Here is an 18,167-nt window from a genome sequence, read left to right on the forward strand (position 1 = left end):
ACTGGGGAAGCCATTGCCAATAGCAGCACCACTGGATTATTAGTATCTCAAAAGGCTTCGATGTGATTGTGAAGACTCAAGTGTGTATGTTCAGGCACAGGTTTTATTGTTCACAAAACAATGCATTTCACCTTGCTGCATATGCGTTATATGAAATTTTTTAAAGTGTGTCTTGGTTTCTCCAAAGTAAAAAGGAGTCTAAGCTTCCCCATGCTCCTTTGAATGCCATGATCATTGAAAACCAAGTTTAATGACTACTGAATCTATTTCCAAAGATGCAAGATACTGCTTTTAGAACTTCATTAGAATATTCTTGAGGCAGAACCACACTACACAGAAAAGCAGCACCGCCCTTTTCCAAGAAAAGGGTCCCATCATTTAAAAGACTGATGCCATAAATATGACAAAGGGAGAGGTCACTATTTTGCTTAATTCAACATGTCCTGAGCATCTTCTGGGTGCTCTGCCCCACTCCAGGTGACCCAAGAAAAAGAAAGAAAAGGACACAGCCCTAGCACTCCAGCTTTCAAAATCATTTTCAGACAACGTCTTTCCAAAGCACTGAATCCATTCGTAACCACCTATCTCTGGTTAATTAGTTTACACGCATGACTCTATTCACACTTCATATTTAATTGCGGGGGGTTGGAGGGAGGCAGATAAATCTCTTTATCCTCACATCATCCCTGTGGGAAAGGAGAAAGCTTGATCCTTCCCATCGCCAGGCTGGGAAAATTGAGGAAGCAGCAGGAAAGCTATGGTCCTCACTTTTCCCTGCCCCTCCCGACCAGCACCAGAGGCGGAAGCCAGGATTTCTAACATCCCTGTCCAAGCCCGCTAGTTCAGTGAGAAGGAAGAATCCAACTCCTGCTCCTTCCCGCAGAAACGCACACCGACCAGACACCGCCCGGCCCCATCTCCTGGGAACTGCAGGTGGAAGCGAGGTAATGGTGGATACAGAAGGCGGAGGATTCAGGAGGGGCGCGCTCGCGTGCCCCCTCCGCCGTCTCCCTCTGTCCCGACAAGTCGCTGCCAAGGCAACCCGAGGCCGCAGGACCGGGGAACCCCTACTCCCCGCATACGACGGGTACCTTCGAGTACTCCTGAGCCAGCTTCTGGTACTTCCCCTGCAACTCTGCCGAGGCCATGGCCTCCCCCGCCCTGTCCAGGCCAGACTGCCCAGGCCACTCAGCCCCACCCCCCGCCCCCAACCCCAGACACGGGCCGGGTATGGCTCCACCAGCTCCTGCCCGCTCTGCCACCGCCGCCGCGCCTCCTCCTCCACTTCCGGGTTCGCCGGGTGAGAGGAAGGAGGAGTGGGGCCAGGGGTGGAGCGACCACCGGGGGCGGGGCGACGTCTGACATCACCGCCCCACCCTCCCGCGCCGGAGCACGTACGCGCGCAGAATCCCTGTCGCTCCTGGGCTCTGCCTCTGGGACCGGGGGCGCCATCTTGACGCATGGTCCAAGATGGCGACCCAGAACAGGGAAGGAGAGCGTTAAAAGGGGAAGAGAATGATAAGAGCCCACAGAATGGGCGGGGGACGGCCGAGGGGGGCGGTGGTGCGAAGAATCGAGGACCGGAAGAAGAAACATTCTAAGCGCATCAAGAATTCTGGTCGAACACACCGTCCTCCCACCACTGGTTCCCATGGCAACCGTGGTTTGATGGTTACATCTTTCAGAAGGTGCTCGGAGAGAAAGACCTCTGTATTCCGCTACCTGCTATCCGGGTATGGTAGCACCGGACATGGCCTGCATTGTAAACTCTCCCCCAGTTTTATTACGCGCGCAGCTGTCACCCTGTTCTGCTCCAGACAAACCTTCTTTGTCTTATATTTTGACGCTGGGATGTCTTTGTGTCCATTCTCTACCCATTCCACCCGCCCAGCCGTGCCTCCATACTGGCACTGCATCAGAGCGTTTTCTCAGAGAATTGGGTAAAAAGCTTTTAGGAAATTTCAGGGAATGATGCCTGCTATGCATGCAGATAGGGTGGACGTTAACGACATGTAACTGGACAATTGAAGCAAATAGTAATCTGCCTGAAATACTTTATGGCGCTTTGCTCATTAAATATGTTTTGAGGACGTATTATATGTTAGCTATTCTAAGCATTGCATTTATTGCAACATTGAAATGTTGATAGAGGAATAAATAATTTAGGATACTTGTTTGCCATAAATTACAGCACCGCAGTTTAATAAAACTAATAACCTAGATCTGTATATATCTGCATGAATCTGTGTCTATAGATATGACAAAACACTGTTAAATGTAAGAAACAAATTGCAGTATACTAGAGCATGAAAAGATACATTTGAAGAATATAAAGAAACATTGGTGCTGCTCATGGACGCATGAACATGTACTAAAAATAGAGAAACAAGAACTGGAAGGATACACATCTAATTCTGGCTTGTGATTGCCTCTAGTGAGGAAACGAAGAAAAGGGAATGAAAAAGAACAAAGAAGCATAAATTTTATTTTTATTTAATTTTTTCAAGTGAATGTGACTGGAAGTTAATATTTATTGTCCGGGTAGTAGGGAAAGGGATGTTAGTTATACTGTTATTTTAGAACGTTTGATATTTTCCATGATTAAGAAAACACCTCCTATTTCCCTGTTTGACATTCGACTATGAGTATGCCTGGAATTTTAAAGTGAAAGCATGAGCTGGTATATGCACTTTTCAGCCACTGTAAAGTAAGCTAAGGATTACATACTTTTTTAAATGTTGTTTATACTTTTCAGTTGGCTAACAGCCAAGCCCTACTATCCAGCAAACTTGCAGAATTTTTAAAATTATTATTATTAGTTTTCCATTGCACCACCAAGCGGCAGAATTAAATATTGTTAAGTGTATTTCTGTAGTTTGTAACACAATGGAATTTTCAATTATTTAAAAATAAAATGCCATTGCAGAACTAACATTCCAAAGAAAGAATGTGCAACTTTGGTTAGAGAGCCTATGTTCTGACCTGAGAAATTTATATTTCCACTGCTTAATCTAGTTGTTCTGTCAGTTGCAAAAAATTGTTTCCAAATCCCAACTGCTAAATCAAACACATTTCAGAATATCTTCCTCAAAAGACACCATTAAGTGAGTGAAAAGGCATTTGCAATATATATATCCAACAAAGGTGTCCCTTATCCATATATATAAAGAGCTCTTACAAATCAATAAGAAAAAAGACCAGCAACCAGATAGAAAAATGAGCAAGGGACTTCCAACAGGCACTTCACAAAGGAAAATACACAAACGGGCCATTAAATGTGCAAACGGGTGTTAAGTTTCATTAGCAACCAGGAGGAAGTGAAATTAAAACCACAGCAAAATGCCATACACACCCACACAAACAGCTAATATTTAAAAGATTGACAAGAGTGAATGAGAATATAAAACAAGAAACTGTCATAACATGTTGATAAGAGAGCCTTCCCTAGTGGTGCAATGGTTAGGAATCCACCTGCCAATGCAGGGGACATGGGTTAGATCCCTGGTTTGGGAAGATCCCACATGCCATGAAGCAACTAATCCTATGTGCCAACTACTGAAGCCCATGCTCCAGGGCCTGTAAACTGCAGCTACAGAGCCCACGTGCTGCAACTATTGAAGCCTGCGTGCCTTGAGCCTGTGCTGTACAATATGAGAAGCCACCACCACGACAAGACTGCCCACCACAACTAGAGAGTAGCCCCCACTCTCCACAACTAGAGAAAGCCCATGCGCAGCAATGAAGACCCAGTACAGCCAAAAATAAAATAAAATTTTAAAATGTTGGTAGGACTGTAACCTGGAAGAGCCAGTTAGGAAAGAGCTTGGTATTATCCACTCACCTGAAAAGATACATATTCAGGATCCAACAATTCTTCTCTTATGTATACACTCAAAAAATGTATGCATGTATTCACCAAGAATATTCATAGCAGTATTATTCATAATAGCCAAAAAAGCTTATCAATGAACAGATAGTTACTAGAAATAACTTTATTCGTATCATGGAATACTAAACAGCAATGAAAAAGCTGAACTACAACTACAATTAACTACTGGATGAATCTCAAAAAATAATACAGAACAAAAGAAACCAGATTCCCCCAAAATATACTATATAACTTCATTTATATATCATTCAAAAAATGGCAGAATTCAACTAGAAGATTCAGGATGCATGCCTAAGTACTAAAACTAGAAAGAAAATTAAGAAAGTGATAGCCATGAAAGTCAGGAGCTTTATTATTTTCAGGTGGAACAGGATGATAACTACTAGAAGAGGCCATGAGATGGGCTTTGGGTAGTATTGGCTTTGGGTAGTAAATAGTGGTAGTATCACTATTTATGTGTGATAGTTACACAGGAACACATTACATAGTTACATATTAACTTTGTGTTAATTCCTCACAAGGTACATTTTTGTTTTGTGCACTTTTTTTGTATGGATGTTACATTTCACAATAACAAAAATTTAAAATTTTTCTGTTAACTCATATGCTTGCCAGTGATGGTTCTCAACTTGTAACCATGATATACTTGTAGGGAGTGGCATAAGTGAAGGTCACTTGAAATTATTATAAGTATGCAAACACTGTGATGATCATTAAAGCATTTAAGAGCATACTGTTTTAGGAATTTTTTTCAGTTGCAGGTGTCAAGAACTGACTCAAACTATCTTGGCTCCAAAGGAGTACTTTCCTAGAAGGATGTGTGGGTAGCTCAGAGAACAGTAGGAAGAAAACAGGAGCTGCAGAGCTCAAGTTCGGAGTTGTTGGCCATTAGTTCAGTGTTAGTGAATCAACAATATATATTAAATAAGGTGCCTTTAAATAGAAACACATCTAAAACTAGGTTATATGTTGTTTGGTTGACAAAAGTGTGACCAGAGGCTTGTCATGATCCTAACCCTGTGTTTTCCCTAGGAGCAATGCTATTCACTAATTCAGTGGATGCGATGATTTTATAGAAGACAACTCTGCAAATAAAGGGAATCAACTGTGTATACATTGAGAACAGTGTGGAACTTCCTTTGGTCATAGGGACAATGACCAGACATGACATTGGGTTACTCAGATGATATTGTCAGCCTCTGAGTAAACATCATTTCGTGGTACAGTAGAGTCAGGTGTTCTCTGTCCTTGCATACCTCTGAAAATCAAGAACTTTCTTCAAGCTTCAAAGCTCCACCCGTTCTACTTCATAGCCTGCTCTGTGCAGCAGCTCTTAGAGTGACATTGGGAGCTCAGCTAGCCCCACTAGCACCTCCCGATACAGTCATTCAGAAAGCTAAGTAAAGATTTTCTCTGGCCTGGCTTCACATTCCGATGGCCAGTCACCACACATGATTATCGAGGTAATGGACAACAAAGAGTGTTTATATGAGTGGATATAAGGAAAGGATTAAAGAAAGCAATTTATGAGTCTTTTATGAAGACATATTGTCTTTGTTATTATTTTATGTTCATTGGAAGGACTGATGTTGAAGCTGAAACTCCAATAGTTTGGCCACCTCATGCGAAGAGCTGACTCATTGGAAAAGACCCTGATGCTGGGAAGGATTGGGGGCAGGAGGAGAAGGGGACGACAGAGGATGAGATTGTTGGATGGCATCACCGACTCAATGGACATGGATTTAGGTAAACTCCGGGAGTTGGTGATGGACAGGGAGGCCTGGCGTGCTGCGATTCATGGGGTCGCAGAGTCGGACACGACTGAGTGACTGAACTGAACTGATTATGTTAATCCAGTCAGAAAATGTATATCATGCTACAATGAAATTTTTAAAAGTTGGGAGGGAATAAAAGAAAGAAAAGAAGTTTCCTTCTCATGAGTTTTCCTGAGCAGTTAGCAGCAAAGTCTATATTTTGTAAAGAGTAATCAGTGAGGTGAAATCTGAAGATTTGTAACTTTGAGGAGCTCTACTAAAAATTAGAATTCCGGGCTTGAAATTTTGTAACTTTTTCATTTGGCCAAACTCTTATGCTTTGCCTATTTCAATCACAGCAAGAAAGAATGACGGAATAAGCCCAGAGCCCTGATGCATCTTGCCCAAAGTCGCATGAAAGACACTGACAGAAGCAAAACTGGAACCCAAGTCCTTCACCTCCACTGCAGACTGTATTTTTGTCCGTTAGGTTAAGTGCCCACATGTAGGAAACCCTTAATATTTAGTTCAAATAAAGTGAATGAGTCCTAGACTAGGCGTGAGGATGCCAAAGGGTACGTCATGTTCCTTGGTATTTTTCTGGACTTGTACCTTCATGAAATAGATACCTTTAGAGCTGTCTAAAAGGGGTGGGGCTAGTCTACCCAGGGGTCTCTCACTTAACCCAAGGGCAAGGTCCAGGAGGTAGGGGATGTGCAGGTGGGAAGTAGTAACATTTTACTGCTCAGACCTAATGTCTCACCCCTGTTCCACTCTGTGCTTTTGCTTCATAATTGTTATTTCCCTTCTGGTTTTCTCTGTCGCCCAGTCTTACTGGAGGAAATGGTCACATACAACATCCAGATTTATATACATTAAGCTATTAGGTTTTCTAAAGTTTCTAACTTTATTCTGTATGTATTTATGTAGCCTTGCATTTTTAGAAAGAAGTCTGTTATTCACTATTTTCTTCCCAAGCCAATCCAATGTCCACTGTTTCTCACCTCCATTGCTACCATCTCTTGTCTAGATGTCTCAGAAAGCCTTCCAACTGGTCACCCTTCTTCCATCCTTGCCCAGCTGCAATCTTTCCTCCACAGAGCACCCAGTGTGATATTCTGAAGCATAACATTCTTATTAAAACTTTCAAGAACCCACAGAGCACCGGGAACAAAGTCCACATTCCTTACCATGCTACTAAGGCTTTACATACTCTAGTTGCTGTGACCTCCCCACTTCATGCTCCAAAAGGGCAAAGAGCCAAACTTTGAGCCTTCCTAAGGTCTAGGCTCTAGAATTTGTACCTCACTGCTGCCACATTCTATTGATCAAAGCAAATCACATGGCCAGATCATCAATCTGGTTGACTAGATTGAAGGGACTGGAGAAATACACACTGCCTCTTGATAGAAGGAGGAGGAAGGTCAATTGTAAACAGTATGAACAAAGAGAAGCCTGATTCACTGAGGGCCTTATATTAGAACAATCTGCCACCCCTCACCTCCTATACTACCCTTCTTTCTGTTCCTCAAACAGTCTTCAAAAACTTTGTACCTGTTTTTTTCCAGTGGCACTCCAGAATTTCTCTGTAGGGAGAATTTAGAAGGCTAGATCTAGTTGGAAGAGGGAACTGAGTAGGAAACACTTAGAGATGAGTTTGGATAGTGAACTTACTGTACTTATTTAGGATGGTTCAAGGGAGTAAAACCCCAGACACCACCACCCCTTCCTTGGTGCTGCTGCTCATTACATTTAGCCTGGCCTTTCCCAGAACTGAGTACAGTTGCACCCTTCTCAACATTCAGGTGCTAGCCCACACATTGCCAATTCAAAGAGACATTCCTTGAGCGTCTTCTTAGATATTTCCCTTTCCCATCTCTCTCTGCTATGTTTTATTGTCACCATAAAACTTATTGCCATTTGAAATTACCTGAGGCAAATCAGTAGCTTTCATGAAATCCTCCATGTAGCTCACCTTTTAAGACTCTAAGCAACTTCTCCAGAAGGGTTTGGTGGCCCTGTCTGTGCAGAACTAGTTGCAGACATAACATTCTAGGTTAGACAGAAAAATGGCCTCTCAAAGATATCCGTGTTCTAGTCTCTGGCACTTATATTGTATGCATACCTTTAGTTACATAAATTAAGGTTACACATGACATTAAGTTTGCTAATCAGCTTTCCAAAGAGACCAAAAAGATGGGAGCATGAAAAGGAATCAGCCCAATGTTGTGGCTTTGAGGATGGAGAAAGAGCCCACACAGCCAAGGAATGCAGGTGGTCTCTAGAAGTTGGTGAAAGGAAGAAAAAGATCCTCCCCTAGAGCCCACAGCCTCCAAAAGGACCACAGCCCTGCCAAGAGATTGATTTTAGCTCAGTGAGACCCCTTTCTGACTAATAACCTCCAAAACTGTGAGATGACAAATTTGTGTTATTTTCAACCACTAAGTTTGGAGAAATTTAATACACCATTAACAGGAAACTAAATAACCTGCATAAGTGAGGTAACTCATAGTGCTGCACCCAGCTCCTTCCTTCTACTGTGACCCAAGGTCATTGATCATCCATGGGTCAGAGTCATCCCACCCACTTCGTTTCCAGTCCCCAGCCACATGTTGTATATGACCATGGCTACACTGCAGTATTGTGACAGGTAAATCAGTGGTGCATGGGAGCAGGCTCCTACTAGCTTGAGAGAGCCATTTGTTAAATTTTCAGGAGTTGTGCAAATTAGTTATTGAACACAGCCATCACTGAAGATTAAACTATATGAGCATTAAATAAGTTATACTACAAACATAAATACTCTAAATTCATCACTTTCTTATTTCACTATATTTGCTATATATAACTATTATCTAAGCTCTTGAAATTATTTACTTTTACTGTATCTATACAATACTATACAGTGATGTGCTATGCCTATCTTTGCAACTCTGAATTCAGTGACATCATGTTGGTAGCTTGAAACTGGCCATGATGGAGGATTCACGCTGTGGAAATAGGCAGATGCTACAAATGTGGGCTCCCTCCACTCCACAGTTGATTACAAGTTTGCCACCTGTGTATAGGATAGATGATACGTAACTTTGGAGTGTGCCCTACAGGTTCAGGGTGCTCTTTTTATTTTTCACAACAAAGACTGTAAACATCTGTGTGAGGCAAGACCCAGGAACTACTGAGGGCAAACTCATCTGCTAGGCCGCTGAGGTCTCACAGAGTCTTGGTCTAGTTCATCTTTATTTTTCCTAATGCAGTGAGCGCTCATGAAATGACTCCTGGGAACTTCCCTGGTGGTCCAGTAGCTAAGAATCTGCCTTGCAATGCAGGGAACATGGGTTCAGTCCCTGGTCAGGGAACTAAGATCCTATATGCCATAGAGCTACAAATCCCGCATGCTACAACTACTGAAGCCCATGCTCAGAATAACTAGCACTCTTATTTTTTCTATAATTAATAGATCATCATTGTTAGATAATTAACTTAAATCAATAGGAAATGTTTCATAAACATTAGTAGCTACTATCATTACAATGTTAGTAGCAACTATTATTACTTTTAGCTCACAATCTATCCAAGTCCACTGATATATCAATGTTCTTCTATATTAGGGATCCTTTTTCTTAAAGCCAGGTGAGCAAATTCTTATATTTGCATTTTAAATAGTACTTAATTATAAGAGTTTTTCTTACCTTAGCCTTTTAAAAAGTTTCTAACAATCGGAGCTGAGAAAGCTGAACAGCTACATGTAAAATGAAATTAGAACATTCCCTTATACCATACATAAAAATAAATTAAAACGGTTTAAAGATCTAAATGTAAGACATGACACCATGAAACTCCTGGAAGAGAATATAAGTGAAACAGTCTAACATAAACCATGGCAATGTTTTCTTAGGTCAATATATGTAAAACTATAACTCATCCATAAAAACAGAACGAAATCCTACCTTTTGCAGTAATGTGGATAGACCTAAATAATATTCTGCTTAGTGATATATGTCAGCGAAAGACAAATATAAGTGATATCACTCATATGTGAAATCTAAAAACTAATACAAATGAATATATATACAAAATAGAAACAATAACAGGTATAGAAAACAAATTTATGGTTACCAATAGGGAGAGGGAAAGATGGAGGGAGAAATTAGGGGTATGGAATTAACAGATACAAATTACTATACATAAAATAGATAAGCAATAAAAATTTACTGTGTAGCACAGAGAATCTAAGATCATGGAATCTGGTCCCATCACTTCATGGAAAATAGATGGGGAAACAATGGAAACAGTGAGAGACTTTATTTTGGGGGGCTCCAAAATCACTACAGATGGTGACTGCAGCCATGAAATTAAAAGACGCTTGCTCCTTGGAAGAAAAGCTACGACCAACCTAGACAGCATAGTAAAAAGCAAAGATGTTACTTTGCCAGCAAAGGTCCATCTAGTCAAAGCTATGGTTTTTCCAGTAGTCATGTATGGATGTGAGAGTTGGACTGTAAAGAAAGCTGAGCACTGAAGAAATGATGCTTTTGAACTGTGGTGTTGGAGAAGACTCTTGAGAGTCCCTTGGACTGCAAGGAGATCCAACCAGTCCATCCTAAAGGAAATCAGTCCTGAATATTCATTGGAAGGACTGATGCTGAAGCTGAAACTCCAATACTTGGCCACATGATGCAAAGAACTGACTCGGGGTCTTTGAAAAGACCCTGATGCTGGGAAAGGTTGAAGACAGGAGAAGAACGGGAAAACAGAGGATGAGATAGTTTTATGGCATCACCGACTCGATGGACATGAGTTTGAGTAAGCTCTGGGAGTTGGTGATGGACAGGGAAGCCTGACATAACTGCAGTCCATGGGGTCGCAAAGAGTCGGACACGACTGAGCGAGCGACTGAACTGAACTGACGCCCAATTAATCATCCTAGCAGAGAGGGAGTGCTGGCTCTGCAGAATGGCCCTTTCTGCCTGGTATAATCTCGTGTTGCCAGCAGGGGGCGCGCCCTCACCGAATTTGTTTAGAAAAGATAAAAATCAGACGACAGTCCGAGTGGCTGGTTGTTGAGTCTTTCCACACGAACTATGGCCAAGGTTTGTAGTTGTTTAGACACGTCTCTAGTGACCTCATCCCACTACACCTGATTCTTTTTGAGGAAACAATTAGCCTGTTTGAACAGAACAGGCAAGGCAAATTAGTAACTGGAAAATTACTAAGTCATTCCGCAGAATGCGTTGGGACATCCGGTATTCCCTTGCGGCTTAGAGTTAGGGTGTGGACCCTTCCTCCTCACCTGATGGCTGGGAAAGGAGACAGGTCACCCCTCTTCACAGGGCGCAGCCTCTCCTTTGCTCTGAGTAGGCTGGGCGAGCAGAGCGGGGACAAACCTGGCCTTGGTGGGCAGGGCTTCCCTGGGAAGACAGAGGGCCTCTCTGGCTGCCTCGGTGGACAGGTCTTCCCTGGGAAGTCAGAGGGCCTTTCTGGCCACGTCCTAAGCCAGGAGATGCAGCCTTAGGAAACCTCTGTGCTAGAGAAGAGCCCGAAGAGGTGGTGCCATGTGTTCTACAAACCCGGGAAGCAGATTCTCCAGCATATCCTGGGCCCTCCCGTTCTCTCCAGCCACATTCCAAGAGACTAGTGGATTCAAGGCCACATTCCTGCCCCTTGTGCAAGGCCCCAGAGGACAAGAGGCTTAAGGGAGAGGATGAGAAAAGGAGGGCTGAATCTCTCTCAACTGCAGGCCTTCCCTACACAGCCATCAGCAGAGGGGTGTTCTCGATGAGAAGAGGAATCCATGTCGGAATTACATTCTGGCCACCATTCACTTATACCTTCATGGGTTCATTGAAGGGGTTTCCCAAATGGCACTAGTGGTAAAGAAGCTGCCTGCCAATGAAGGAAATGGGAGAGACATAGGTTCAATCCTTGGGTCAGGAAGAGCCCCTGGAACAGGAAATGGCAACCCACTCCAGTTCACTGATCCCAGTGGGGGTGGTGTGTGCCAGGCACTGGGATAGGTGTTGGAAGTACCTCGAAGAGCCCACCAACAGCCATCTGCTGGGGGAGGCAGATCATAAAATCATAAAGATACAGCATAAGCTCTTCAGTTCAGTTCAGTCATTCAGTTGTGTCTGACTCTTTGTGACCACATGGACTGCAGCACACCAGGCCTCTCTGTCCATCACCAACTCCTGGAGTTTACTCAAACTCATGTCCATTGAGTCAGTGATGCCATCCAACCATCTCATCTTCTGATGTCCCCTTCTCCTCCTGCCTTCAATCTTTCCCAGCATCAGGGTCTTTTCAAATGAGTCAGTTCTTCACATCAGGTGGCCAAAATATTGGAGTTTCAGCTTCAGCATCAGTCCTTCCAATGAATATTCAGGACTGATTTCCTTTAGGATGGACTGGTTGGATCTCCTTGCAGTCCAAGGGACTCTCAAGAGTCTTCTCCAGCACCACAGTTCAAAAGCATCAATTCTTCAGTGCTCAGCTTTCTTTATAGTCCAACTCTCACATCCATACATAACTACTGGAAAAACCATAGCTTTGACTAGATGGACCTTTGTTGTCTCTGCTTTTTATTAAGCTGTCTAGGTTGGTCATAACTTTTCTTCCAAGGAGCAAGCGTCTTTTAATTTCATAGTTGCAATCACCATCTGTAGTGAGTTTGGAGCCCCCCAAAATAAAGTCTGTCACTGTTTCCACTGTTTCCCCATCTATTTGCCATGAAGTGATGGGACCAGATGCCATGATCTTAGTTTTCTGAATGTTGAGTTTTAAGACACAAGTATTATACAGTGAGGCTCTGGACCTTTTGTGAATGGAGATGAGGAAAGTACAGAGATTAGGGAAGGTTTACAGAGGAAATGGGCACTTGGAGATTCAGTCAGCCAGCCAGCCAATAAATGCTTACTGAGGATCTCGTGTGCCGGATACTGTTTCAGGCACTGGGACGCACGAGGAAAGAAATAGTCCCAAACCCATACTCTTGTAGAGGTGGCGTTGTGGTGGGAGACACAGAGCATGTGTAAATATTAGTAAACATAGTCAGTACCTACAGGTTAGACTGGAAGGAACACAGGGCAGCTGGGGAGGGGGTGGAGCTTGTGGGGAGGGGGTCAGGTGAGCTTCACTGAGAAAGTGAGATTTGAGCAAGGACTTCCAGACGAGCAGGAATAGCCCCCCTTCCCTTGGGTCTCTGCGGGGAGTGTTCCAAGCACCGGGAGCAGGCAGGGCCAGTCCCTGGAAGTGAGAATGTCCTGGAAGGCAAGGAGGCCCATGTGCCTGGAGCAAAGCGGAAGGACTTGGAAAGGGAATCAGCTTCCAGGGGGACTTGCAGGCAGTTGTGACAAGTTTGGCTTTTACTCTGAGAGAAATGGGTCACCATCAGAGCAATGGTGTGCTGGTAAATTGAGTCTCAAAAAAAGAAATGCTTTTTTTTTTTTAAGCATCTGCCAATTTCTGTGGTATAAATACTCCCACCATGGCTTATTCTAAGCTACCAATGTGACGCCACTGAACACAGTAGAGAAGGCACGTGAGGGTGGCTTCTCACCAGCTGGGACCAGCTCCTCCAGCCCAGCACTGCTTTGGAGGGTTTTGAGAAAAGTGTGACACGATCTGACTTGTGTCTCGAGAAGGTCACTCTGGCTGCTGTATTGAGAGCACCCATGGGAGGGTGGGAGGGCAAAGGCCAAAGCAGGGGGCCACGTTGGAAGCTAGTGCCAAGATCAAGCTGAGAGAGAACAGCAGAGACCGTGAGTCCTGGACAGATTGTGGATGTATTCTGAAGGAGGTATATTGCTGCTAAGTCACTTCAGTCGTGTCCGACTCTGTGCGACCCCATAGATGGCAGCCCACCAGGCTCCGCCGTCCCTGGGATTCTCCAGGCAAGAATACTGGAGTCGGTTGCCATTTCCTTCTCCAGTGCATAAAAGGGAAAAGTGAAAGTGAAGTCGCTCAGTCGTGTCCGACTCTAAGCGACCCCATGGACTGTAGCCTACCAGGCTCCTCCGTCCATGGGATTTTCCAGGCAAGAGTACTGGAGTTGGGTGCCATCGCCTTCTCTGGAGGTATATTGAAATCCACCTAATTTCTTGGTGGACTGGATGTAGGGTGTGAGAGAAAGAAAGCAAAACAGGATGGCACTGAGGTTTAGTGGAAGGTTTGGGGGTAATGAGAGGAAAGGCATTCCAGGCACAGGGAACAGCCTGTGAGAGTCGTGTTGTAAGCACATGTTGTATTAGGGAAACAAAAAACAAGGAAGGGGTGTGGTTAGTGAGCCAGTTATATGCGCAGAGGCTGTGGTCGGGGCTGGACAGAAGGTGCCCCCCACCAGAGAGAGCCAGGACTCAGGCTGTAGCCAGGGCAGAGCCCCTCATGGGATTTTAGCAGAGAAGTATGTGCCTAGGTTCATAATAAGAAGAAATAACTAAAGAATCCAGAGGCAGTGAGACCAGTTAGGAGGCTGTAGCATTGATCAGCACAGCCGAGAGCTGGCATCTCACCTGGACAGTGGTGGTGAGGCTAGAGGGAGGAGGAGGGAAGAGGAGGGAGGAGGAGGGAGGAGGAGGGAGGAGGAGGGAGGAGGAGGGAAGAGGATGGAGGAGGAGGGAGGAGGAGGGAAGAGGAGGGAGGAGGAGGGAGGAGGAGGGAGGAGGAGGGAAGAGAAGGCGGGCCCCGCACCAGTTCCAAAGCCATCCTTGCACGTGGACCACAGAGAACCATGGACACATCGTACCAGTTTGTTCAGTAAGTTAACTGATCAGCTGATTGATGTGAATCTTATCTTTACAAACCTCCTCCCATTCCTCCACTTATCTCCCAACCAAAGATATCTTTTCCAGAGGACAAATGAATATATTATATTAGAAATGTAGCTTAAATGCACATGCCTCTCTGAGGGGGCTGGGAAATTCTCAGTGTCAATCCAAGGGGTGACTGCATAGGTATTCTTTAGGCCATACAAGGCAGGTTGCACACTCAACTGGGTGTGTGTACATACCTATTGGTTAGCCATGATTCACTCTACCACGTAATTGACAGAACACAGAGCCCTTCCTTAGACCAAGACCTTGTTTCCAGAAGGGAAAAGAGGCCAGGAGTGTTGAGTGAGGACAGAATGTGTAGACAGAACACAAGAGACTCTAACTTTACCCGCTTGTTTGCTGTTGAAAATTCACGTGGCCAGGCTTATCTGTAACATCCACATCTTTCACCTGATGTCACACCTTATCTAAGGTGTGTATGATGGGAGGAGAAAGGACAGATCAGCACTTGGTGGCTGACTCAACAACACAAGACAAACTGGTCTGAAAGTTCTGAAAGTTGCGCCTAAACAAGGCTGTGTAGGATTATCCCAAGGCGTCATTTTTTTATAGCACTGTAAAAGCCCCGTCATCAGCAATCTGATCCATCTATCTGGGAGGAAGCTGACTTTTCCATCCTTCAAATCTCTTCCCACCCCACAGATAGCTTCTCCTCCATGCACAGGCCATACGTGTATCCCTTCCACAAGGCATGTACCCCTTCCACAACATGTGCAGCTACAGACCTGTAGACTGCTCTGGACGATCAGCAGCTCAAAGCCCGCCTACTCCACAGAACCAGTGATTACTTCCTCAGTGACAGTCGGGGGTTGTTTTTTATTCTAGTAAGCTTTGTTTTTGTAGTTAGCCTGCAAGTATGAGTTCAGGGCTGAACTCCCAGAGGCTCTCGGGGGTATTTACTCTTTTCAGACAATGACCAGCACCCCAGAAAGGAAAGAGTGGATGCCACCTCTCATGCTCAGCCTGTGAGGAGAGTATCCATTTGTCTCTACTAGAGTTGGGTTCTCTGAAGAGGACCAGAAGAGTGTGCATGTGTGTGTGTGTATGTTTCTGTGTGCACACATGGCTGAATGTAGGTGTGTGTCTATTTTTGAGAGAATAAACATATTGTTGTTTTTGTTGTCATTTAGTCGCTAGGTTATGTCTGACTCTTTGTGACCCCATGGACTGCAGCCCACCAGGCTCCTCTGTCCATGGGATTTCCCAGGCAAGGATACTGAAGTGGGTTGCCATTTCCTACTCCAGCAGATCTTCCCAACCCAGGGATCGAACCTGTGTCCCCTGTTTGGCAGGTGGATTCTGCACCGCTGAGCCACCTGGGAAGCCCATAAACATGTTAATAACTATATTATTAATTATTATTAACAATGTTATTAACTATTAATAACTATGTTACTCTAACTATGTTAGATTCCCATTGGGCACCAAGAACTTAACACTCTCATTGAATCTTCACAACCCAGTGAGGAAAATGTTATTATAGAACCTCTGAAGAATAAATCTGTTACAAGCTAGTTTTGGGAATGACATAAGACTTTCTGATGCATTTTCTCTTTGGAGATGTTTGAAGATTTTCACAGCAAAGTCAATTTTTTTCCCACTTAACCACTTTTATAGGACTACACCGTCTGTAATTCAGGCTAAGTTATACATGATAACCAAGTTTAATAAGAAAAACAATAATGCATTTCTGCATTTCAACATTTTTAATGAGTGGTAGTATTATTTGTTAACAGTTCTAAGTCAAGTGATTCTATTAAATAAAAATGCTCACTTAAGTAACTGTTAGATCATGAAGAATAAATCTTGAGCCAAAAACAAAATCATAATAATATTCATGACAAATGGGTATTCAGTGTGCTTTGATAACTAGCTCTGAACATTTCCTTAAGGACACAAGTTGTTAAGTGCCTCAGTTGCTATACTGATATGCTGAGAAGTAAAGAGACTTGCTCAAGGTCACACAAACTCAGTCTCTGGATGCCCTTTGTCTGCCTCTGGCTGGACAGAGAAAGTCATGAGTGAAATACAGGTCTCTCTGCTTTCCATGTGGGTACAAGTAGGGGGCTGGGATCCTTTTCATTCAGGTTGGAAATCCCCAGGAAACAGTCATCATAAACGAATCGTAGGCCAAAAGCAAAAGAGGATACATCTTTCAAAAGAAGATGCTATTCCAGAGCTCACACTGGTGACATTACTGACTGATCCTCACTTCCTTTCTGGACCTGAGAACAAAGGGTTTTCTAAGAATGAAGATTCCAAAATGCACCTGGAAAAGAGCCCCAGACAGTCTTGGGGTAGTCATCAGGCAAACATCACTCACCCCATCCTCAGAAACAATGACACCTTTGCCTGCACTTGGGTTTTGTCGTCCTGGCAAGATCATCTCTAAACAGTTCCTCTTCCAGACATCCCTGAAAGAAGATGGCTAAAGAGCGGGGTCAGGAGTTTTGATCAAGATATAGCTCAGCCTGAAGTGCAAGGTGGTTAGGATTTATCTGGGGAAAAGGTAAAGATGTTCACTGCCCTGAAAAAAATGCTTAAATTTGTTGGTTTTATATCCATTTTTACTCCTATACGGTTCAAAGAAGCAGGCATAGCCCCTGGCATAGTCTTACCCACAGAGGAGGCAATCAAGCCACAGTTGTGATTAGATGGAATAAAGTGATATGACTTTAAGGACGTCATAACATTTTTTTCCTCAATTGTTTTTGCAGGTGAGGAAACAGACCCAGAAAGGTTAAGTTACTTGCCCAAAGCAGCTTAACCACCTAGCCCAGTCCCAGAACGTCTGAGCATCATCTGGTGCAGGAAGATTCCACTGATCTGCAGTCTACACAGGGGTCTCTTCACCTTGCTTCGCCTGGGCCAGGCTGCACAGGAGACACAGCCACTCTGTGTCCCCCTCCTTGGCACAAGATGAAATCAGGTGGTCCCATTCTTCCTGTTCCACTCTGCCAAGTTTATCTGAACATATTTCCTCTCCACAAAGCCAGCTCGCCAATTATCTGCTCCAATTAAGGCGTGTGAAATGTGGTTAATTCAGTCACTCCAGTGGGGTGACCGGGGTGAACAGTGGGTTGGCCATGCTGAGTGCAAGTCCCCCGATGCCCCTGGCCGTGCTGCTTCCCCTGGCATTCTTCCTACCCCCAGATGGCCTCTGTGGTTTCTTCCCCTGCCTGCTCCTTCCTTTCTGAGTCCCTGGAGTTCCAGAACTGTGCCTTGCCCTGGCTCCTCTCCTATCAATGGACAGTTCTGTCCTAATTTTGTGTCCTCTGATAAACTAACATGTATAGAGTTGTCAGTGGTAAGTGGCATGGTACTACTTAAAGTATTACCATAAAAAAATGGTAATACTTAAAGTCTCTCACAAATAAGTAATTCTCAGATGACATTGCACATGAGGCATCTTCTGTATTTATGCCCAAAGCCAGCCTTGTGACCAATGAATGTAAAAATCATGCCTGTTTTCCTCTGACATACAAACCCCAAACACTCAGCTCTCTAAAGCCAATCCTTTCTGCCTCTTAGCATGAAAACAAAGAAGGCAGACAAAGGCTGAGTGTGTATTAGTTTGATCAGTTAGGACAATGGACACAAGGTCAAGTTCAATGCCTTCCTCTCTTTTATGAAATAAATACTATGACCCTGAGATGAAATGTATAAGATAATATAACCTACCTATACATGTGCAGT

General features: G+C 44.0%; 1 protein-coding gene and 1 long non-coding RNA gene across 9 annotated transcripts in view; one reads left to right on the forward strand and one right to left on the reverse strand.

Moving 5' to 3' along the window:
* The window catches only part of PPP1R21 (protein phosphatase 1 regulatory subunit 21), a 71,694-nt gene extending 67,023 nt beyond the window's left edge, over window positions 1–4,671 (reverse strand). For 5 of the 8 annotated variants that reach the window (XR_014083051.1, XM_081593749.1, XM_081593746.1 and 2 more), the window contains exon 1: window positions 1,092–1,283. Coding sequence is in view for 4 of the 8 variants with exons in the window: in XM_081593749.1 (XP_081449875.1) it covers window positions 1,092–1,148 (57 nt within the window). In the remaining 4 variants the exon portion in view is untranslated. Of the gene's footprint in view, window positions 1–897; window positions 1,016–1,091; window positions 1,284–1,398 lie in introns of those variants that run through there. The other 3 variants (XR_014083050.1, XM_081593744.1, XM_081593747.1) reach the window with 2 other exon arrangements.
* LOC145546591 (uncharacterized) lies at window positions 1,385–5,429 on the forward strand. Its single transcript, XR_014083058.1, has 2 exons — window positions 1,385–1,733; window positions 4,922–5,429. It is a non-coding gene; the product is annotated as an uncharacterized LOC145546591 (long non-coding RNA).
* The last annotated feature ends 12,738 nt before the right edge of the window (window positions 5,430–18,167 follow it).

Source organism: Giraffa tippelskirchi, chromosome 4 (assembly GCF_054371585.1).
Source record: "Giraffa tippelskirchi isolate mGirTip1 chromosome 4, T2T-mGirTip1v1.2.pri, whole genome shotgun sequence".
NCBI classification, from domain to species: Eukaryota; Metazoa; Chordata; class Mammalia; order Artiodactyla; family Giraffidae; genus Giraffa; species Giraffa tippelskirchi.